The following is a 24,781-nucleotide window of genomic DNA, read 5'->3' as shown; positions in this document are numbered from 1 at the left end:
AAAGCCTTTCCAACCTATTATTCGTTGGTCAGGGAAATAATCACTGTGCAGGTTTAGACCTCCCGGCTGAAGAGCACTCACATGACAGCAGCCAAGTCACAATCCCCATCAGCTCTCTGGATGCGACACATATTCACTCTTTCCAGGAGCCTTCTGGAAATATGATGTGAAACCTCCGTGCAACAGCTGGAGGCAATGGGAAGTATGGCTAAAAGAAGAAAAGAAAGAAAATGTTAAATCTTATGGTTTATAGAACACTGGCATGGTTCTCATTTTAAAGATTTCAGAGAAACAATGTTAATCCACGCAAACAAGGGGCAAACGTGGCTTTGTGAATACAGGCTTGGGGCAGGACATGTTCCCACTTTCTGGAATTTAAGCTGTATTTGTGAAAGAGAAAATATAAATTTAGGCAAAGACACAAAACAAGTGAAAGAGATGAAAAGAGTTACAGACAAGGATTCTGGTGGTACTGCAGACTGATCAAGATGAAAGGAGTGAGGTCAACATGGTGTTTCATGCATTTTGGAACTGGAAAAGCATCATTCGTTCAGCAAACATTTATTGATTGCCCATTCTGTGACAGGCCCTGAGCTCTGCATTCAAAGTTGAAATAAACAAGGCATAATCTGTCCTTGTGATGCTTAATAGTCCAGTGGGAGGCAGGCCATAATAATCCCAACACAGCAAAATAAGTGTTAAAGAGTTATGTTCAAAGGGTTATGGGATTATACATGAAAGAAGCCAGATTCGAAAGGCCATACTGTATGATTCCCTTTATATGAAAGATCCAGAATGGGCAAATCCATAAAGACAGAAAGTAGATTAGTGGTTGCCAGGGGCTGGGGGGCTAAGGGATGGAGAGGGACGAATGAAAGGAGGGGACACGGAGTGACTGTGAACAGGTACAAGATCTCTTTGTGGAGTGATGAAAATGTGCTGGAATTAGATATTTGTGATCACACAATTCTGTGAATATATTGAAGACCACTGAATTTTATACTTTAAAATGGAGAATTTTATGGTGTGTGAATACTGGTTGTTCCTACATTTATTAATGCATTTATTTCCTAAAACTGTTTCTTTCTTTAGCTATGCTGTGCTGCCTAAGTCAAACTCTTAATATCCTGAACAAGGAATTGGGTTTATCCACGTATCCACGCATTCATCCACCCATCTCACTCTATGTGAATCACTACACTAGACCCTGAAGGTAGAAAGATGAAGGGTTACTAGCCTCAAAGATTAGCTGTGGCCCAAGCAACTCTAATAGGAAACATACTTTCAGAAGCATGGTAGCAATTAAGAATCACAAGAAAATCTGTGTGTTTAGGAATTTGAGTTATCTGAGTGCTGATATCAATTCAAACAGTCTTAAGCCAGAAGAGTACCGGGGGCCTATATATACTTAGTAAACTGGATTGCATTTCTCAAATGTTAATATAAACGTAGGATGGGCTCAGCTGGAGATCACTTGATCTAAGTCACATTAACTATAAAAAGGCAAGAAGCAGGCCAGCATTTATTACATGTTAGTAGGTGCAACTAGTGCCCTCCAGAGGAAGCAGAAAATATAAGAGGCCAGGAAACAACTTTGGAGAGAACATGGGAAGTTAGGCAATGGAGAATGTAAACTGGGTAGTTCCGAATAGGGCAACTGTAAAATTCTGTTAGATAACATCGCCCCCTAGAGGTTCCCTCCTGCAGCCTCCTGTCAGAATAGTTCCATTTTTAAAAAGCCACCAGCTACTTCCCTTTATTTCAATTATGACTCCAGAATTTCTGTATAGGAGAGATTTTGGTGTGTCAATTAGGCTGAAAAAGATGATTGTATGACATTTCTTCAGCATTTACATAGTTTTGTTCAGATGATACTGAACAATGGTTGTTGGAGAGGTTGTTGGGGAGGCAAGCTGATAAGAGATCGGGGAGGCCAAAACCTGTTTGCAAAGACCACCTTGGTCAGGTATATAATGGAAAATAACCAGCTTATGTTCCAGAATTGGAGTTCACACAAACACAAACCTGTATGATGGAGAAGGGGTTCCCCTGAAGAGAAATATGTGACTATTACTGAAAATAAGAGAAGTCTTGCAGAGTGGGCTTAATAAAGCAGCAGAGTCCAGAGGTATGAACGAGCAAGGATCTGAGGTATAATGCAAGACTTTGCCTGATCCACCCCCAGCTGCCTCCCTAACCCCTCCTAGAGGTGCTCCCTTTGCTTTGGGAAGGGCAAAGCCCAACAGATCCACCTGGGAATTTCTCTGAAAAGTGATTTGTGAGATCAGCAGATGCGTTTCCCAGCTGGCCTGAGAAGCAGGCACTGAGGTCAGCTCTCTGGAGAAGTGGGCAACCACCAGTGGGTTTCAAATGGATCCAGAGCAGCTGCCCAACAGAGGAACCACAAAACTGGGAGTAAGGGTTCTGATTATGCAAGGGATCATCCCTCCTACACTATCAGACCAACTTCCCCCAGACTCTTAGAGGGAAAGTACCCTTCTCCAGGACCCACTATTTGAGAATTGTCACGAATATTTGGATTGAGAAATCCTGCAGCAACTTTGTAATTACTGCCAGGCAAGAAAGTGGGGACCCAGAACATCACAATTTCTACTCACCAACCAGTGAAGCCCAGAGTATAGGAGTTCCATGGGTAGCATCTGATGTGTCTATGCAGTGAATTGAAATCAGTATTTAAATCATATTTGAATCAGTTTGCTCTGGCATTTTTGAGATTGTATCAACTTTTGCTCCATTAAAAATAATGGTGTGCTTCTGTAGAGTGTGTGTGGAAGAAAGTAGGGGGAAAACATTTCTAACATAAGAGAAAATGTGGCAAGGGCTATGTGATAAACAGAATGGTATCTGGAACACTGAAAGGCAGAAGCGATAAATTATAGAGACTTGGGTCCATCTTTATCAAGGTGGTGGCATTTGAGCTGAAAATGTGAAAAATGGATAGAATATGAATAGTGCAGTAAATATAGAGGAGACAGTGGGTGTAAAGATACAAATGTGGAAAAAGGCAGATTCATGCAAATTTGGTTGGAATATAGAATTTATGAATGTAAGTTGTAGGAGGATGACATGAAAAGTATTTTGAGGCCAGACAGCTTTATATTTTATACCAATAACACGAGTTCAGTAACCTCTTTCTACGGAAACTTTGAAAATCAAGACATGACAATTCACCTAAACTAATACTTCTGTGGAAATGTAGATGTGAATAAATAAATGATGACTTAACTACTATTCCCCTTTCCTTGTGAAACATTTCAACACAGAGGAGCTACCAAGAATAATAAAAACACCTATATACTCATCACCCAAATGTTATTAATGTTAAGTCTTTTCCATATTTGCCTTCAGTCTTATTTTTAAGTAACTGTTTCCAGTACTTTACTGTTACAAGCAAGGCTACAACAAACGTCCTAATGATAACAGACATTTTTTGAGTTCTTACTGTGTGCCAGGCACTAGTGTAACTGCCATGTGTGAATTAATTTAAATAATCTACACAGCAACTATATGCAGAAGAAAGTATATTAATCACCATTTTATAAATGGGTAATAATATGCAGAAAAACTACATAACTTCCCCGAGATCAAAGGGCCAAGAAATAAATAGTGGGGCTGGAATTTGAATACATACATTCTGGCACTTTTTAGGCCTTTTGGTTATACTTTATTTGCTTTTCTAGATGTCTCCTTGGGGCTTGTGTGAGAATTTCTCTACAGCAGTGGTTCTCAAACTTTAATGTGTATCAAAATCAAATCCCTCTCTTACCTCAGGTTTATGATTCAGTAAATCTGAGGGGAGGCTTGAACATTTGCATATCTTATTATTTATTTATTTATTTATTTATTTATTTATTTTTGAGATGCAATCTTACTCTGTCACCAAGGCTGGAGTGCAGTGGCGTGATCTCGGCTCATTGCAACCTCCGCCTCCGGGGTTCAAGAGATTCTCCTGCCTCAGCTGCCCATGTAGCTGGAATTAAAGGTGTGTGCCACCACGTCTGGTTAATTTTTGTATTTTTAGTAGAGACGGGGTTTCACCATGTTGACCAGGCTGGTCTTGAACTCCTGACCTCAAGTGATCTGCCTGCCTCGCCCTTCCAAAGTGCTGAGATTACAGGTGTGAGCCACCATGCTGGGCCAATATTTGCGTATCTAATAACTTCCCTGGTGATGTTGATACTGCTAGTCCTGGAACACACTTGGAGAACCACTGTTCTTGGAAAACAGATTTACACATGGAATTGCTAGGTTGTAGGATATATGCATCTTTAACTATATTTCATACCAGCAAATTGCTCTACAAAGTGATTATACCAGTTTACACTCATAGCTGCAGTTGATGAGAGTTCCATTTCTGCACATCCTCAACAACTTTTCATAATGTCGTTTTAAAATGTTGCCAATCTGATGGGGTTGAAATTGTACCTTAATGTGGCTTCATTTGTTTTCCCCTATTGGTAAGTTATTACTCATTCACATTTTCTCTTTGAATTGCCAAATCTTATTTTTGCCAGCTATTTTTTTACCTTGATTTTTAAAAAATTATTTATAAGAACTCATAAAATATTTGGGATACTTATCTCTTCTCAGTAATTAGAAAATATTTTCTCCCCCTTGGTAAGTGTATCTTTTAACTTTGAAGTATTTCCTTACAGTTTGCCATTTATGTCTTATTTAGCAAATCCTCCCATAGTCAGATATCATAAAAATAACATAATAATAATTTTGTTTTAAAAAGCAAAGCTTTTTTACCCCTGTAATTTATTTTTTATAGATTGTGAGTCAGAAAAAAAGTTTTTGCATGAGAATACCTATTGTCTCAGAACTATAGTGGTAAATGAAATTTTTTTCTCCATTTACAAAGGGCAAAGAAACCACTTCCCCCTTTATTCCATACTTTTAAAAATGTATGTATTTTTTACTTAAAAAGTCTTTTCAAAAGACGGGGGTCCTGCCATGTTGCCCAGGCTGGTCTCCAAGTCCTGGACTCAAGGGATCCGCCCACCTTGGCCTCCCCAAATGTTGGGATTACAGGCATGAGCCACCACCACACCCATCCCTTTCTTCTGTTTTTTTTTTTTTTTCTTTTTTTCTGAGACAGAGTATCACTCTGTTGCGCAGGCTGGAGTGCAGTGGCACAATCTCGGCTCACTGCAACCTCCACCTCCTGGGTTCAAGCGATTCTCCTGCCTCAGCCTCCCAAGTAGCTGGGACCACAGGTGCCAGCCACCATGCCCAGCTAATTTTTGTATTTTTAGTAGAGGTGAGGTTTCACCATGTTGGCCAGGTTGGTCTTGAACTTCTGACCTCAAATGATCCACCCACCTCAGCCTCCCAAAGTGCTGGAATTACAGGCGTGAGCCACCGCGCCCGGCCTCCTTTCCTCCATTCTTAAGATGAGGTTCTTTAAAGACATAGTGTATCTTAATCTTTACTTTCGGATTGAGATAAATCTCTACACGGATTAAGCCCACTCTTCAGTTTTTGTAATAATAGCTATATATATCCAAGGCCAAGGGCCAAATAACCTCCAGATGTATTTTTAAAAACACCTCTGGATTTAGCTCAGGGTCTCTCACAAGACGTGTAGAAACAGTCACAAGGTGTGACCCTTTTATCTTTTGAGGAGGTGAGAAGTTATTCTTTCTTCTGCTATGCTATATAAAATTCTGTTCCAATTTCATAGTCACTTTTGTGCTGCCGTACATGCTTGTAAATGTGTTAATGCTTACTCAGTAATACTTTTTTTTCTCTTCTGTATTGGTACAGAGGAATCTTTCATTGGCAGGATTGTTCTCTTTCCATAACAGAACCACCCCATCTCACTGATATGCAGACACTCCTTAAATCTTCAAGTTTACACATACACATAGGTCTGTTTCTGGGCTTTTTCTTCTGTCTCATGCTCTACTTATTGATCTCTGCATCAATTCCACATGTCTCAACTAAGACACTTTTTAATAAATCTCAAAACTTGATACAATAAGTCTTCCCACTCAATTTATTCTTCAAAATTGTCTTGGCTGTCCTTGATGCTTTACCTTTTAGATAAATTTTAGAATCAGTTTGCTTAGTTCTTTAAGAATTTCAGGAATTGTGGTTGGAATTGCACTAAGTTTACAACTAAGATCTGAAATATATTGTCTTCCCATTCATAAATATGGAATTATCTCTCTATCTATTCATATTTTCTTGGTCCTCCAAGATCTTTATGAAGAAAATGATAAGATAATGTTGTATATCTTAGATCTATATGTAGGTACCTTATATATTTTGTTGTATTGTGAATGAACTCTTTAAAAATACTTTTTTCTAATTAGTTAATTTTTATGTATAAGAATTCTATTGATTATTTAATGTTGCTCTTGTATCCAGCAACCTTGCTGAATTTTTTTTATTTGTAATAGTTTGGAGTAGATACTCCAGTTTTATAGGTAAATCGTCATTTTCATCTCTTTCTTCTCAATTCCTGTGTAGGAAATAAAGGATTTTTGTCTTTTAAAATCTGTTACTTTGCTAAATGCCTAGAACAGTACCTAGCCCATTGAAAGTTTTAAATTGCTGCGGTGGATTAATCTATTTTCTTCCTTGCCCTCCTGGGATAAACCATACTTATTCATAATATATTAATTTTTATATCTTGTATAAGATTTGCTATTTATTAAGATTTTTGCACCTCTGTTCATAAATTAATCTATACTTTTATACCCTGTTACCATCCTTCCATGTTTTGGGTATTAAGAGTATGTTAATCTCAACAATGCATTAGGTAGTTTTCTCTGTTCTTCCATCCTTTGAAAGAGTTTGTATAAGATAAAGATTTTCTGTTCCTCCAATTTTTGGTAAAACTTAAAAAACTATCTAGGCCTGGTGTCTGAGGAAAGATGTTTAAGTTGGATTTGTTATTGGCTTACTTGTATATATAATATATATATTTACATATATATTTATTTATTATTTTTCCAAGAAATTGTTCATTTTATCCACAATTTCTACTTTATTCTCACAAAGTGTCATAGCTTTATCTCACTGTATTTGCAGTCATGACTCCTTTTTTAAATTCTTAGTGTTTGAAGTGAAGGTTCCTGTGCAAAGTAGTAGTTTAAAAGTTTGAGCCAGGTGTGGTGGCTCATACCTATAATCCCAGTACTTTGGGAGACTGAGGTGGGAGGATTGCTTGAGGCCAGGAGTTCAGGACCAGCCTGGGTAACATAGTGAGACCCTGTCTCTACAAAAAATTTAAAAGATTAGCCAGGCGTTGTGGCCCACCTACTTGGGAGGCTAAGGCAAGGGGATCACTTGAACCCAGGAGTTGGAGGCTTTGATCCTGCCATTGCGTTACAGGAAAGGGGTCCCCATCCAGACCCCAAGAGAGGGTTCTTGGATCTCATGCAAGAAAGAATTTAGGGCCAGTCCGCAGTGCAAAGTGAAAGCAAGTTTATTAAGAAAGCAAAGGAATAAAAGAATGGCTACTTCATAGAGAAGCCCTGAGGGTGGCTGGTTGCCCATTTTTATGGTTATTTCTTGATGATATGCTAAACAAGGAGTGGACTATTCATGCCTTCCCCCCCGCCCTTTTTTTTTTTTTTTTTTTTGAGACGGAGTATCGCTCTGTATCGCTCTGTTGCCCAGACTGGAGTGCAGTGGCGCGATCTCTGCTCACTGCAAGCTCCGCCTCCCGGGTTCACGCCATTCTCCTGCCTCAGCCTCCCGAGTAGCTGGGACTACAGACGCCCGCCACCACACCCGGCTAATTTTTTGTATTTTTAGTAGAGACGGGGTTTCACCGTGTTAGCCAGGATGGTCTCGATCTCCTGACCTCGTGATCCGCCCGCCTCTGCCTCCCAAAGTGCTGGGATTACAGGCATGAACCACTGCGCCCAGCCCATGCCTCCCCTTTTGAGACCAAATCGGGTAACTTTCTGACGTTGCCATGGCATTTGTAAACTGTCATGGCGCTGATGGGAGTGTAGTAGTGAGGGCGACCAGAGGTTACCCCTGTGGCCATTTTTGTTTTGGTAGGATTTAGCCGGCTTCTTCACTGCAACCTGTTTTATTAGCAAGGTCTTTTATGACCTGTATTTTGTGCTGACCTAGTCATCCTGTGACTTAGATGGGAATGCAGCTTAGTAGGTTTCAGCCTCATTTTACCTAGCTTCTATTTTAAGATGGGAGTTGCTCTGGTTCACTCGCCTCTTACAATTGCATTGCAGCCTGGGCGACAGAGACCTTGTCTCTAATAATAAATAAATGTTTGGCTCTAAGCTTAGAAACAAAGCATTCAACTCATGGGTTAAAGAGGAAACCACAAAATCTTATTCTGGAAAATCGTAAAAGTACTATTCATTATAATGGGTGGGGTACAGTTAAATATAGCCCTAAATGCATTTATTTAAAACACATACAAGAAAAAAACGTGTGTTCAACTAAAAACCCGGAAAAGGAAAATCAGAGGAAACAAAGCACGAGAAAAAAAGAAAGAAAGAGAAAGAAAGAAAGAAAGAAAGAGAGAAAGAAAGAAAGAAAAGAAAGAAAGAAAGAAAGAAAGAAAAAGAAAGAAAGAAAGAAAGAAAGAAAGAAAGAAAGAAAGAAAGAAAGAAAGAAAGAAAGAAAGAAAGAAAAGAAAGAAAGAAAAAAGAAAAGCACGACGTTATGGCGCTTTGCGGCTGTCGCGCTACTGGTATCTGTAGTCGTGGCTGCCGTGGACCAGGAGAGACTGAAGTGGAAAACAGCGGGCGGTAGCCGAAGCAGAGAGCAAGGAAGAGCGCGGGAAGTGCAGAGCGACAGCAACAAGAAAGGGGTGGCGCGGGACGTCGTTTACCTGGGCGACGTCCAGCCGCCCTTCCCGCCTCTGCGCGTACGCAACCTGTTTGGCGCCACTGACCTGGTGAGGAGGCTTCTTTAAGGCCGTGGACGGTTCCTACCTGCGCGCGGAGAGGACCAACGTGAAGAAGCTGCCAAAGTATAACAAGTACTACGCGAAGGGTAGGTAGGGTGGAGTCCCAGGCAGCGCGTGACGGCCGGATGCCCAGACGCCCACGTCGCCCGCAGGCGCACGCCTGGACCCGGGGGAGCCGGCTGGGGCGCCTAGGACGAGGCCTAGCCTACCGCGGGCTGCCCTTCACAGAGCTGCAGGAGAAAACTAGTTGTATTGTGCACGCATTCCCTAACCCTTACTAGTTTTTTTTTTTTTTTTTTTAATTGATCGGCCAGCTTTTGATGCGGGTATGTTAAAATCTCCCACTGATATTGGGATTATGCCAGTTTTTTTTTTCTTGCATTTCTGTCTACTTATGTGATACAACACTTGGGGTTATGTTTTCAGACGCCCAAGTACCCTCCTGGTCCACAGCCAGAATTAAAATGAGGCACGAGCCTCAGGTGCAGAATTTAAGGGACCGTCAAAAGAACTCCGTAATGAAGATAAGCAACATTTGGATGCAATATTTTAAAAAATAAAAATTAATGCAAAAAAGTCTATGATTAGTAAAATGCTGCAATTTTAAATAAAAACAAAATCTGACTGCATTTTCGCGCCTCGATCATCTCTCTTGCCGCACAGGAGTCTGGGCCATAGAGATAGCTTTTCTGTGAAGTGAACTTTTTAATCTTTCGGTTAAGATTCCTCTATTTCTACTATAACTTTTTGCTTAAATCATATTTTTCTGTTATTGACATTGCTACACTAATGTCTTGGTTTGTATTCATTTATTCTCTGTTTTTTGCGTTTTTAAATCCTTTTTCTTTGCTTTTTATTCTTTCTGTTGGAAAGGTATTTTCTGTATTTCCTTTATTAATATTTTTCTACTAAAAATTTAGGCTGAGTTGGGTCAAGAAAAAGCTCCCTTGGGAAAAATGTCTACAATATCTAGTACCGACATGTTTCTTTTTGAATCGTAGAAGTGTGTTATTTTACTAATTAAAGTGATTGTCACATCAGTAAAATTCTAGAAGCATTTATAGGGTGCTGCCTGCATTGTATCAGTCTTTGTAACAGACACCGAGTATATAAGAATTAATAAGTCATAGTACCTGCCCACAGGGCGCCTACAATTAGCAATTAGCAGAATTTTTGTTCTTTTTTTCCTTTAGATAGGATCTTGCTCTGTCACCCAAGCTGGAGTGCTGGAGTGCAGTAGTACAAACACAGCTAACTGCAGCCTTCACCTCCTGGCATCAAGTGATCCTCTTGCCTCAGCCTCCCGTGTCGCTGGGACCACCAGTGCACAGCACCATGCCTACCTAATTTCTTTATTTTTTTGTAGAGATGGGACCTCACTTTGTGCCCAGGCAGAGCAGACATTTTTCTAACATTGTCTCATTGGACCTCTCTGCTGTATTTAACACTTACCCATTCCTTCCTTGAAAATTTCCATATTCCTAGTTACTAGTCTCTTCTAATTTTCTGAATAATGAGAAATTACAGCTGGGCACAGTGGCTCATGCCTGTAATCCCAGCACTTTGGGAGGCCGAGGCAGGAGGATCACGAGGTCAGAAGTCCAAGACCAGCCTGGCCAAGATGGTGAAACCCCATCTCTACTAAAAATACAAAAAAATTAGCCGGGCATGGTGGCAGACGCCTGTAATCCCAGTTACTCAGGAGGCTGAGACAGAGAATTGCTTGAACCCGGGAGGTGGAGGTTGCAGTGAGCCGAGATTGTGCCACTGCACTCCAGCCTGGGCGACAGAGAGGGACTCCATCTCAAAAAAAAAAGAAGAGAAATTACTTTCTCTGCCTCTTGAATGCGTCCTCCTTTGCCCTCTCCTCAATAGTTAGCATTCTCAAAGTTCCATCCCTAACCTACTGCTCTTTTCTTTCCACATCTCATGTTTAAAATTTTTACTATGTCAGTAACTTCAAAATGTGTTTTTTTTAGCTCTACCCAAATATTCTGATGTGTATCCACCTGCCATTGAACATGCACTTGGATATCCCACAGGCACCCCAAACTCAACAGAGCCACAACTGAAGACATCATCTCCTGCCACTTTAAATCTACTGTTTTCCTTTTCTCATCTCGTTTAATCACTTTGTACTGTTATCCAAGTGTAATTCCATCTTCTGCACTCCCATGGCCAGTCAAACTCCTGTAGATTGTATTTTCCTTAACACTTTTCAGATCTGTCTCCTCTTCATCCTTGTTACCACTCTTAGTTCAGACCTTATTAATTGGCTTCTGGACTGCTGAACCTCTCAGTTGTCTACTTTCTTCCAATTTTGTCATTTCCCCATTTGAATCTGAGGTCCCACAGTACCTTGCGCTTTCCTATATCTTAGTCTTTACCATGTATGACATTAAGAGTCTATATGACTGTCTTTTGACTGTAAGCTCCCACAGGGCATCTTTGTAACCCCCCACCACATAGCACATTGTCTGGTATTAGTGCTAAATAAGTTTCTTGGACTGAACTAAGCTCCGATCTTATCAGTGTTTCATTTTTATCTTGTTTTAAGGCTTTTAATGTCCAAAATATTTTTGCTTTTTTTCTAGGAATAGTATTTTCAGTTTTTGGTCAAGCTCTTATGTCCCAAATTATCTGCAATTACACAGTGCTTTTCATAGGTACCATCCCTGCACATTGAAGTAATAAGGGGTCAGTCAATATGATAAATCATTTGTTCACTATATGTAATATTGTAAAGATGTTTTTAGTATCTGATTAAAAGCATTCCTATTTGTCATCTTATGGTGTTATTTCTTTTCTTTTTTTTTTTTTTTTTGGGAGACCATCTTGTTCTGTTGCCCAGGCTGGAGCGCAGTGGTGTGATCACGGCTCACTGCAGCCTTGAATGCCCAGGCTCAAGTGATCCTCCTGCCTTAGCTGCCCAAGTAGCTCAGACTACAGGTGCACCCCACTATGCCTGGCTAATTTTTAAAATTTTTTGCAGAAACAGGGTGTTGTATGTTACCCAGGCTGGTCTCAAACTCCTAGCCTCAAGCAATCCTCCCACCTCAGCCTCCCAAAGTGCTAGGATTATAGGCATGAGCCACTGCACCTGGCCTTACTCTGGTGTTATTTCTATTAGTTTTGGATTATTGTCATTATTATTCCCAGTATTAAGTGTATGGATGATTTTCCAGGAATGTGAGTCCCTGTTTTGGTTCTGTCTATGATCCAGTTTTGGTCACTAGAGGGCTGTAAAGATCTCTTAGTGCTCAAGAACTGTTGGCACTACACATCAAATTTGTGATACAAAAGTTAGATTCTGGGTTTTGTTATTGTTGGAGAGTGGGGTCTCACTCTATTGCTCAGGCAGGTCTCGAACTCCTAGACTCAAGCTATCCTCCCCTTTGTCTCCCCAAGTGCTGGATTACAGGCGTGATCCACTGCGCCTGGCAGATTTTGGGTTTTAAGGAAAGAATCCTGCTATTGTAGAGACGTGAACAGCTTCCTCTCTTACTTGGATGTGTTGTATAGGATCTCACTACTCAAAGTGTGGCTCCCAGAGCCACAACAATAGCATCACCTGGGAGCTGATTAGAAATGCAATTTGAAAAGCACTGGTACTATATATAGAACACAGCAAAATAGAAACAGAGTAAAGAAAGGCACATGCAATTATTGGAGAAAGGATTTGCAGACTAAAGATAAAAATGATATAAAAGATTCACTTAGCTGCTAGCAGTGTCTCAAGACTGAGTGCAATTTAAGAAGGTCAGGCTGGGTGCGGTGGCTCATGCCTGTAATCCCAGCACTTTGGGAGGCCGAGGTGGGCAGATCATGGGGTCAGGAGATCGAGACAGCCTGACTAACATGGTGAAACCCCGTCTCTACTAAAAATACAAAAAATTAACCGGGCGTGGTGGCAGGTGCCTGTAATCCCAGCTACTCAGGAGGCTGAGACAGGAGAATCACTTGAACCTGGGAGGCAGAGGTTGCAGTGAGCAGAGACCATGCCACTGCACTCCAGTGTGGGCAACAGAGCAAGACTCCGTCTCAAAAAAGAAAAAGAAAAAAAAGGCAACACATAATGTTCAGAATGTGGTTAGAACACATCTCTCCATTCTTGTGGACCTCACACCTTAATGTAGCCAGATCATGCAGTGGGTGCCAACAGATGACCACTGCTGTCACTAAGTGGGCAGGTAGCACTCACTAATCCATGATATATGGAACTGCTATTCCCAAATAAAGTCCTGCCAGGTACTTTTTGGAACCCTGGGATAATGTTTGGGGGCATGGAGAGTGGATGGGGATTTTTCTTTGCTTTAACATGATACAGACACTAGAGTGGTCAGGGGATAGTCTTGAAGGGGTTTGGATAATTGTGTGCCATAAAAGCATCCTGAGAGGCTTTGTAGCATGGTACTTAAGCATGTGGAGACTACCAGGTTTAAATTCTCCTTCTGCTAGTTACTAGCTGACCTTGGGTGAGTTAACTCTCTGTATCTCAATCCTTTTTTCTGTAATATGGGGGTGGTCCTAGCATCTACCTCAGGGTTATTGTGAAGACTGCATGAGTTTGTACATTTAAGTGCTTAGAACAGGAGTGACAAACAACACTCAATAAATGGAAACAACAAGGACATTTGTGGGCCAATATGCAGTACAGTCCCTGGCTCATAGTAAGTATACAGGTGCCCATTAAATGTTTGTGGAATGTGCCACTTGTTTATTTATTTTCCTTCAGTTTCAAACTCACCCTTAATTTCCTGTTCTATGAAATTGAGATGGGCCCTTAAATATTTTTCCTTGGCTAGCTGGAACGTTGTTAAACTTTATCTATAGAAGATATTGAAGGGACATTGCTGGAAGAGGGGGTTTTCCTTCTTGGCTCCAGGGTTCTCTCATCAGGTTCCTGTAGAACCAGCTTCTGCAGTGCTTTAGCTTCAGTGCATGGCAACTAGCAGCACCCCTACAGGCAGGTTTGCAGCCCAGCATGTCCAGTGAGATGCTTCCCTGTGAAGGACTTTCCCCTGCAAACTAGAAGGTGGATATCCAGCATGTTCTGCCAGTACAGACAGGTGACTTTTCTGCCATTTGTTGAGCCATGGCTGGATCTCAGCTGGGGAGGGTAAGGGTGCAGGAATTCTTCCTTGAGTGATTTGTTTTAGCCCTTGGAATATCTGCTTTTCCTACATTCCTTAAAATTCTCTTTCTTTCTAGCCTATCTCTTGTTACAGTTAATAATTTGTTCACATTAAACTTTCAAATTATCTGGTTTCTGTCACCTAATAGGACCCAGATTAATATTAATAATAAATGAATAAATGAAACATTAACATTCCCAATTGTTCTGGGAAGTTTGAATGTTTTATGTAAGATGAAGATGCAGATTTTCAGAATTAACTTTTTGTGTTGAATATACTGTTATCTATGATTAAAATATGTGTTAAGACAATATGTAGATTGTGATCCTGTTTCTGTTCTAAAAAATTGGTGTGTGCCGGTTCCAAGATGGCCGAATAGGAACAGCTCCAGTCTACAGCTCCCAGCATGAGCAACACAGAAAACGGGTGATTTCTGCATTTCCAACTGAGGTACTGGGACCATCTCACTGTGGCTTGTCAGACAGTGGGTGCAGTCCATGGAGCATGAGCTGAAGCAGGGCAGGGTGTTGTCTCACCCAGGAAGTGCAAGGGGTCGGGGAATTCCCTTTCCTAGCCAAGGGAAGCCGTGACAGACAGTACCTGGAAAATCGGGACACTCCCACCCTAATACTGCACTTTTCCAATGGTCTTAGCAAACGGCACACCAGAAGATTATATCCCACGCCTGGCTTGGAGGGTCCCACACCCACAGAGCCTCGCTCACTGCTAGCACAGCAGTCTGAGATTGAACAGCAAGGCAGCAGTGAGGCTGGGGGAGGGGTGTCTGCCATTGCTGAGGCTTGAGTAGGTAAACAAAATGGCCTGGAAGCTCGAACTGGGTGGAGCCCACTGCAGCTCAAGGAGGCCTGCCTGCCTCTGTAGACTCCACCTCTGGGAGCAGAGCATAGTTGAACAAAAGGCAGCAGAAACTTCTGCAGACTTAAACGTCCCTATCTGGCAGCTTTGAAGAGAGTAGTGGTTCTACCAGCATGGAGTTTGAGAATGGACAGATTGCATCCTCAAGTGGGTCCCTGACCCCTGACTAGCCTAACTGGGAGACTCCTCCCAGTAGGGGCCGACTGACACCTCATACAGCCAGGTGACCCTCTGAGATGAAGCTTGCAGAGGAAGGATCAGGCAGCAACATTTGCCATTCTGCAATATTTGCTGTTCTGCAGCCTCCGCTGGTGATATCCAGGCAAACAGGGTCTGGAGTGGACCTCCAGCAAACTCCAACAGACCTGCAGCTGAGCGTCCTGACTGTTAAAAGGAAAACTAACAAACAGAAAGGACATCCACACCAAAACCCCATCTGTACGTCACCATCATCAAAGACCAAAGGTAGACAAAACCACAAAAATGGGGAAAAAACAGAGCAGAAAAACTGACAAATCTAAAAATCAGAATGCGTTTCCTCCTCCAAAGGAATGCAGCTCCTCACCAGCAATGGAACAAAGCTGGATGGAAAATGACTTTGACAAGTTGAGAGAAGAAGGCTTCAGACGATCAAACTACTCCGAGCTAAAGGAGGAAGTTCGAACCCATGGCAAAGAAGTTAAAAACCTTGAAAAAAGATTAGATGAATGGCTAACTATAATAACCAATGCAGAGAAGTCCTTAAAGGACCTGACGGAGCTGAAAACCACAGCACGAGAACTACGTGACGAATGCAGAAGCCTCAGTAGCCGATTCAATCAACTGGAAGGAAGGGTATCGTGATGGAAGATGAAATGAATGAAATGCAGTGAGAAGAGAAGTTTAGAGAAAAAAGAATAAGGAGAAATGAACAAAGCCTCCAAGAAATATGGGACTATGTGAAAAGACCAAATCTACGTCTGATTGGTGTACCTGAAAGTGACGGGGAGAATGGAACCAAGTTGGAAAACACTCTTCAGGATATCACCCAGGAGAACTTCCCCAACCTAGCAAGGCAGGCCAACATTCAAATTCAGGAAATACAGAGAATGCCACAAAATACTCCTCAAGAAGAGCAACTCTGAGACACATAATTGTCAGATTCACCAAAGTTGAAATGAAGGAAAAAATGTTAAGGGCAGCCAGAGAGAAAGGTCGGGTTACCCACAAAGGGAAGCCCATCAGACTAACAGCTGATCTCTCAGCAGAAACTCTACAAGCCAGAAGAGAGTGGGGGCCAATATTCAACATTCTTAAAGGAAAGAATTTTCAACTCAGAATCTCATATCCACCCAAACTAAGCTTCATAAGTGAAGGAGAAATAAACCCCTTTACAGACAAGCAAATGCTGAGAGATTTTGTCACCACCAGGCCTGTCTTACAAGAGCTCCTGAAGGAAGCACTAAACATGGAAAGAAAGAACCAGTACCAGCCACTGCAAAAACATGCCAAATTGTAAAGACCATTGATGCTAGGAAGAAACTGCATCAACTAATGAGCAAAAGAACCAGCTAACATCATAACGATAGGCTCAAATTCATACATAACAATATTAACCTTAAATGTAAATGGGTGAAATGCTCCAATTAAAACACACAGACTGGCAAATTGGATAAAGAGTCAAGACCCATCAGTGTGCTGTATTCAGGAGACCCATCTCAACTGCAGAGACACACATAGGCTCAAAATAAAGGCATGGAGGAAGATCTACCAAGCAAATGGAAAACAAAAATAAAGCAGGGGTTGCAATCCTAGTCTCTGATAAAACAGACTTTAAACCAACAAAGATCAAAAGAGACAAAGAAGACCATTACATAATGGTAAAGGGATCAATTCAACAAGAAGAGCTAACTATCCTAAATATATATGCACCCAATACAGGAGCACCCCGATTCATAAAGCAAGTCCTTAGAGACCTACAAAGAGACTTAGACTCCCACACAATAATAATGGGAGATTTTAACACCCCACTGTCAACATTAGACAGATCAACAAGACAGAAAGTTAACAAAGATATCCAGGAATTGAACACAGATGTGCACCAAACAGACCTAATAGACATCTACAGAACTCTCCACCCCAAATCAACAGAATATACGTTCTTCTTAGCATCACATTGCACTTATTCCAAAATAGTTGGAAGTAAAGCACTCCTCTGCAGATGTAAAAGAACAGAAATTATAACAAACTGTCTCTCAGACCACAGTGCAATCAAACTAGAACTCAGGATTAAGAAACTCACTCAAAACTGCTCAACTACATGGAAACTGAACAACCTGCTCATGAATGACTACTGGGTATGTAACAAAATGAAGGCAGAAATAAAGATGTTCTTTGAAACCAATGAGAACAAAGACACAACACACCAGAATCTCTGGGACACATTTTAAGCAGTGTGTAGGGGGAAATGTATAGCACTAAATGCTCACAAGAGAAAGCAGGAAAGATCTAAAATTGACACCCTAACATCACAATTAAAAGAACTAGAGAAGCAAGAGCAAACACATTCAAAAGCTAGCAGAAGGCAAGAAATAACTAAGATCAGAGCAGAACTTAAGAACATAGAGATTCAAAAACCCTCCAAAAAATCCATGACTCCAGAAGCTGGTTTTTTGAAAAGATCCACAAAATTGATAGACCACTAGCAAGAATAATAAAGAAGAAAACAGAGAAGAAATAGACGCAATAAAAAATGATAAAGGGGATATCACCACCGATCCTACAGAAATACAAACTACCATCAGAGAATACTATAAACACCTCTATGCAAATAAACTAGAAAATCTAGAAGAAATGGATACATTCCTAGACACATACACCCTCCCAAGACTAAACCAGGAAGAAGTTGAATCCCAGAATAGACCAATAACAGGCTCTGAAATTGAGGCAATAATTAATAGCCTACCAACCAAAAAGAGTCCAGGACCAGACAGATTCACAGCCGAATTCTACCAGAGATACAAAAAGGAGCTGGTACCATTCCTTCTGAAACTATTCCAATCAATAGAAAAAGAGGGAATCCTCCCTAACTCATTTTATGAGGCCAGCATCATCCTGATACCAAAGCCCGGCAGAGACACAACAAAAAAAGAGAATTTTAGACCAATATCACTGATGAACATCGATGCAAAAATCCTCAATAAAATACTGGCAAACCAAATTCAGCAGCACATCAAAAAGGTTATCCACGATGATGAAGTGGGCTTCATCCCTGGGATTCAAGGCTGGTTCAACATATCAAATCAATAAACATAATCCCTCATATAAACAGAACCAAAGACAAAAACCACATGATTACCTCAATAGATGCAGAAAAAGCCTTCGACAAAATTCAACAGCCCTTCATGCTAAAAACTCTCAATAAATTAGGTATTGATGGGACGTATCTCAAAATACTAAGAGCTATTTATGACAAACCCACAGCCAATATCATACTGAATGGGCAAAAACTGGAAGCATGCCCTTTGAAAACTGGCACAAGACAGGGATGCCCTCTCTCACCTTCCTGTTCATCATAGTGTTGGAAGTTCTGCCCAGGGCAATCAGGCAGGGAAAGAAATAAAGGGTATTCAATTAGGAAAAGAGGAAGTCAAATTGTCCCTGTCTACAGACGACATGATTGTATATTTAGAAAACCCCATTGTCTCAGCCCCAAATCTCCTTAAGCTGATAAGCAACTTCAGCAAAGTCTCAGGATACAAAATCAATGTGCAAAAATCACAAGCATTCCTATACACCAATAACAGACAAACAGAGAGCCAAATCATGAGTGAACTCCCATTCACAATTGCTTCAAAGAGAACAAAATACCTTGAAATCCAACTTACAAGGGATGTGAAGGACCTTTTCAAAGAGAACTACAAACCACTGCTCAATGAAATAAAAGAGGATACAAAGAAATGGAAGAACATTCCATACTCATGGATATGAAGAATCAATATCATGAAAATGGCCATACTGCCCAAGGTAATTTATAGCTTCAGTGCCATCCCCATGAAGCTACCAGTGACTTTCTTCACAGAATTGGAAAAATCTACTTTAAACTTCATAAGGAACCAAAAAGGAGCCCACGTTGCCAAGACAATCCTAAGCAAAACAGAACAAAGCTGGAGGCATCACACTACCTGACTTCAAACTATACTACAAGGCTACAGTAGCCAAAACAGCATGGTACTAGTACCAAAACAGAGATATAGACCAATGGAACAGAACAGAGTCCTCGGAAATAATACCACACGTCTACAACCATCTGATCTTTGAGAAACCTGACAAAAATAAGAAATGGGGAAAGGATTCCCTATTTCATAAATGGTGCTGGGAAAACTGGCTAGCCATATGTAGAAAGCTGAAACTGGATCCCTTCCTTACACCTTATACAAAAATTAATTCAAGATGGATTAAAGACTTAAGTGTTAGACCAAAAACCATAAAAACCCTAGAAGAAAGCCTATGCAATACCATTCATGCCATAGGCATGGGCAAGGGCTTCATGACTAAAACACCAAAAGCAATGGCAACATAGCCAAAATTGACAAATGGGATCTAATTAAACCAAAGAACTTGTGCACAGCAAAAGAAAATACCATCGGAGTGAACAGGCAACATACAGAATGGGAGAAAAATTTTTACAATCTACCCATCTGACAAAGGGCTAGTATCCAGAATCTACAAAGAACTTAAACAAATTTACAAGAAAAAATCAACCCCATCAAAAAGTGGGTGAAGGATATGAACAGACATTTCTGAAAAGAAGACATTTATGCAGCCAACAGACCATGAAAAAATGCTCATCATCACTGGCCATCAGAGAAATGCAAATCAAAACCACAATGAGATACCATCTCACACCAGTTACAATGGCGATCATTAAAAAGTCAGGCAACAACAAGTGCTGGAGAGGATGTGGAGAAATAGGAACACTTTTACACTGTTAGTGGGACTGTAAACTAGTTCAACAATTGTGGAAGACAGTGTGGTGATTTCTCAAGGATCTAGAACTAGAAATACTATTTGACCAGCCATCCCATTACTGGGCATTTACCCAAAGGATTATAAATCATGCTGCTATAAAGACACATGCACACGTATGTTTATTGCAGCACTATTCACAATAGCAAAGACTTGGAACCAATGCACATGTCCATCAATGATAGACTGGATTAAGAAAATGTGGCACATATACACCATGGAATACTATGCAGCCATAAAAAAGGATGAGTTCATGTCCTTTGTAGGGACATGGATGAAGCTGGAAACCATCATTCTGAGCAAACTATCTCAAGGACAGAAAACCAAACACCGCATGTTCTCATTCATAGGTGGGAATTGAACAGTGAGAACACTTGGACCCAGGGTGGGGAACATCACACACCAGGGCCTGTCATAGGGTGGGGGGAGCGGGGAGGGATAGCATTAGGAGATATACCTATTGTAAATGATGAGTTAATGGGTGCAGCACACCTACATGGCACATGTATACATATGTAACAAACCTGCACATTGTGCACATGTACCCTAGACCTTAAAGTATAATGAAAAAAAAATTGGTGTGGACGTATGTGTGGGTTCACATTACTAAATGCATAGAGGAAATTCTGGAAGGATATGCAGAACCCTCTGGAGAGGGGAGAGGGATTAAAGGAATGATGAAGAGCGACTTTCCTTTTTTTAATTCTTTAAATTTTTATATTTGAAAATACACTAAGTATTGGTAACTTTCATAATATTAGGATAAATTCTTTAATTTTTGTGACTTTTTTGGTAATTTTATTTTTTTGGTCATTTTTTACTTTTTTTTTTTTGAGATGAGAGTCTCACTCTTTCACCCAGGCTGAAGTGCAGCGGTGCGATCATGGCTCACTGCAGCCTTGAACTCCTGGGCTCAAGCAATCTTTCTGCCTCATTCTCCCAATTGCTGGGATTACAGGCAGCGAGGCCAAGGCAGGAGACTTGCTTGAGGCCAGGAGTTCAAGACCAGTCTGGGCAACATAGTGAGACTCTATCTCTACAACAAATTTTTTTTTAATTAGCCAGGTGTGCCTGGGCATGGTGGCTCACACCTGTAATCTCAGCACTTTGTGAGGCCGAGGTAGGTGGATCACCTGAGGTCAGGAGTTTGAGACCAGCCTGGCCAACATGGTGAAACCCCGTCTCTACTAAAAATACAAAAATTAGCTGGGTGTGGTGGTGCACGCCTCTAATCCCAGCTACTCAGGAGGCTGAGGCAGGAGAATTGCTTGAACCCAGGAGGTGGAGGTTGCAGTGAGCCGAGATTGCACCATTGCACTCTAGCCTGGGTGACAAGAGCAACAAACTCCATCTCCAAAAACAAACAAAAAATTAGCTAGGTGTGGCGGCATGCACCTGTAGTCCCACCTATGTCAGACCTCTTAGGGACCACAATTGGAGAGTCCCAATTGTGCAGAACAACATTGAGTCACAATGTGTATTCGTGGTAACCTTCCCTAGCCAGAGTCTTATGATTAAAACAAAAGATAAACGTTTTAGGATGCAAGCAGCAAATCTCTAGCAAGTATTGGTGTGATTCAGTAGCCATTGTACTCTGAGAAAGAAGGTTGTCAGTGGGAAGGCAATTTGGGACTCACTGCAGCAAAACCTCCTAACTTGAATCTGCTGGGCACAAGTGAGCCTTAATCTTAATGTACAATAAAACAGCCAGGCCCACAAAGTCCTAGATTGTGGGTTTAAATAATCGGGCTCAGGGCCACCGAAACAGGATGATAGACATGTTTATGGATTCAGTATTGAGTTCTGGGAGCCAGCAGCCACGTCAGCAGAGGTGGAGTGTGCCCTACCTTTGGGCAGAATCCAAGGCTTTTAATTATAGATAAAGTCACCTGCTTCCTGATTTATGCAAAACACTTAGGGAATGCCAGTTATTGAGCCATCACAACAAGATAGCCATTTAAGACACCATTAAGATAAGGGAACAGCTTTCTGCCTCAAGGAAACAAAATATATTTCCCAAAGTTCCAAACTGGCACAGGCCTTTTTCCTATTCCCCTTGCCAAGGCCACCTGTCCTCTTCTCTGCACTGTTGAGTTGTTGAGTGTTCTCTACCTTCCTCCCTCCCCACTTGGTTTTCCACCCCCTCCCTGGAGCCAGAATCACTTAAGTGCCTCCCACAGGGCACCTGGCTTACATGGACACTTGAGTGGAAGTTTGTTAAGAATAGCTGTGGCGTTGCCCCTCTATTCCACAACTGTTCTCAGGCCTACTTGTGTATTTTTACCCAATATCACTTATTTTTAAATGGCAGAAGTTTGGAGCTTCTCAGGCAATGTGATTTTCCTGTGGCCTAAACCGCCTTAGGTAAAGCATCGAGACTAACCCAAAAGGCTATTGCTGGGTCTCTCGGCTCCCTTTCTTATTATCACCAGCAGCCGTACCTTTTCACACACCTCTGCATTTTGCCGTTCCACCCCACCGTCTCTACCAGGACTCAGTCCCATGTGAAGGTGGGTCCTGGGTATGGCAGAGCCTTCCTCATTACCCTCTGCCTCCTTGACCTGCTGTTCCCTCCCTCCTTTCCTGTAGGAGAGCTGCTGCTGTGGGGACAGGTGGGAGTAGGTCAGGAAGCTGGATGGAGGTACACATTTCAAAGTTTTATGTAAAAAATTTGAGTTGGTGGAATTACCAGAACTAGGAGTGAAGCCTTAGCAGGTAGGCCTTTCAGAAATAGTGAAAATGAGTCCCAAAATCTCAATGGTGAATTTTTCTGAGAAATGTTACAGAAACATAAAGTGACAAATTTTTGTCTTTATATTGATAAGATAGATAGATTAGTAGAAATTGAGAAGAGATTGTCCAGGTTTTTTCTGTTGCTTATTTGTATAAGCCCAGTACATTGACGGACTATATTGGGAGTCCCTAAGCAAATGCCTGCAGGGACCAGGCAGTTAATACAGCAAACTTCAGAGGCTCATCTGCTTTAGCCAGTTCTTGCCATGGTATGGTGGAATCATTGTTGCCACATCTGATTTTTCAAGAGAAGCTTTAAAATCCAATTTGTATGTGTGTATGTATGAGTATGTACATGAGAAAGCTTTCAGTTTTAAAATGTTGGCTCAAATTTTTAAAAAGCAGACCAAAGACTTATATTCCACCTCTGCTCTAGACTTAGAGAATCTGTTTAGGATAAAGCTTAAAGAAAAGATGACAATGGAAAAGAGTCATTGGTCAAGTATTAAGTACTGACACTTAGGGTTTCCTGAATATAGTAGTGAGTGCTACTTTAGAAGAGATTCCCTCTAGTTCAAATGCAGTTACAATCTCCAAATACATGCTAGCAATTCACAATTTAAATTCTCTTTGACATAATTTGTATGGTTCAATCTCCCTCATCCTGCTTTTCTTCTTTTTCTTTCTTTCCTTTCCTTTCTTCCTTTCCTTCTCTTTCCCCTCCCCTCCCCTCTTTTTGTTTTTAACAGATGGGGTTTTACTATGTTGCCCAAGCTGGAGTGCAGTGGCAATTCAGAGTGCAGTGGCAATTCACAGTGTGATCATAGCTCACTGCAATCTTGAATTCCTGGCCTGAAGCTATCCTCCAGCCGTAGCCTCCCAAGTAGATGGGAATACAGGCATGCACCACTGTGCTCAGCTCTGCCCTCCCTTTTTAAAGGTCAGACTGAAGTTTCAGTTTTCTGTATCCATAGGGCCGACTTTGCTCAGGAAATTTACAACTTACCTAATTTGAACGCAGCTGGCCAAGTCTGTATTTCCCTCCAGGAATGCGCACAGTTGTGTTCAGACCGTTTAGCAGGTTGGGGTGTGGAGGAAGACAGATGAATAGTAGGGGCTTTACTCCAGCCTCTAGCTGGGGATTTTCTAAGATACTGTCTTCAGAAAAGGAAACATAGCTCGAAGTTGTACCTACTTGGAAGGACCGCATCCTCCAGGTGGCAAAAATTTGTAGTATGCCTGTTAGAATGAGGTTCCTTCCTGAAACTTCTGGGAGATCTAGAATTTAAAGCTATGTCATTCTCTTGTAGGTAATCAGAAATCAATTGGAAATTCCTGCTTGAAGAGATAGATATTCTTGCCCCACCTCAATCCTTCCAGCACAGATTTGGGAGATACCCCCCTTTCCAGTGAAGGCCTAAGTGGCCAGTGCCCCCACTCACCTTCTGAGACATGTAGGGCCGCACAGACAGCCAAGGCCACGAAGGCGAGTCCTCTCTGCTGCATTCCAGCCTGCCCTACTGGCACTGACAGCAACACAAGTGAGGCTGTTCGATCAGGAAATGAGGCTAAAGGTGTCCTTGGGCACAGAGAAAAGTGTAGAGGAAAAGTAAGCCAGGTGGCCCCGCCCTGGGAGGTGTTCAGGGTATCTATTTCTCATGTTTCTTTCCTTAAGACCAGGCTCCTCCCCGACTTATCAAGCTCCTAACTTGTGTTCACCCTGCCTGGGGGTCAGGGGATGTCAGTGGAGATCTGGCAGCTGGCAGGGTCACTGTGAGTTGGGGTGTGCATCAGAATCATTTGGGAAACATTAAAAAAAAATCAATCTAAATGACTCTCCCCTTTCCCTGATTTGTAAACCAGAACTACCAGGTAGGAGACCAGTCATTTGAATTTTGTAAAAGCTCTATAGGTGATTCTGATGGACACTTATGTTGAGACCCATTGCATAATCAGCTTTTAAGTAGCTTATGGAAACCATGAGTTTCTGGGGACAAGGGTGACAAGTCATAAAAAATGTATCTTTGTGGAAAGATATGGAAGTATTAAACCCCACTCTAGTCTTGGTTCACAGCCAAATTGTTTCCAGTGAAGCTTTTTACAATAGCTT

General features: G+C 41.5%; 1 protein-coding gene across 5 annotated transcripts in view; it reads right to left on the bottom strand.

The window, feature by feature from the left end:
- The window catches only part of CCL28 (C-C motif chemokine ligand 28), a 33,881-nt gene extending 9,629 nt beyond the window's left edge, over positions 1-24,252 (bottom strand). The window contains exons 1-2 of one of the 5 annotated variants that reach the window (XM_004058891.4): positions 24,114-24,252; positions 82-208 (exon numbers count right to left, since the gene is read on the bottom strand). In XM_004058891.4, the coding sequence (XP_004058939.1) occupies positions 82-208; positions 24,114-24,177 (191 nt within the window). In that variant the 5' untranslated portion in view covers positions 24,178-24,252. Of the gene's footprint in view, positions 1-81; positions 209-8,842; positions 9,201-24,113 lie in introns of those variants that run through there. The other 4 variants (XM_063700772.1, XM_055367512.2, XM_019013029.4 and 1 more) reach the window with 4 other exon arrangements.
- Positions 24,253-24,781: the final 529 nt, after the last annotated feature.

The sequence above is a fragment of the Gorilla gorilla genome, chromosome 19 (genome assembly GCF_029281585.2).
Source record: "Gorilla gorilla gorilla isolate KB3781 chromosome 19, NHGRI_mGorGor1-v2.1_pri, whole genome shotgun sequence".
In the NCBI taxonomy this organism is placed as follows: domain Eukaryota; kingdom Metazoa; phylum Chordata; class Mammalia; order Primates; family Hominidae; genus Gorilla; species Gorilla gorilla.
This window is presented reverse-complemented; position numbering and strand designations above follow the sequence as displayed.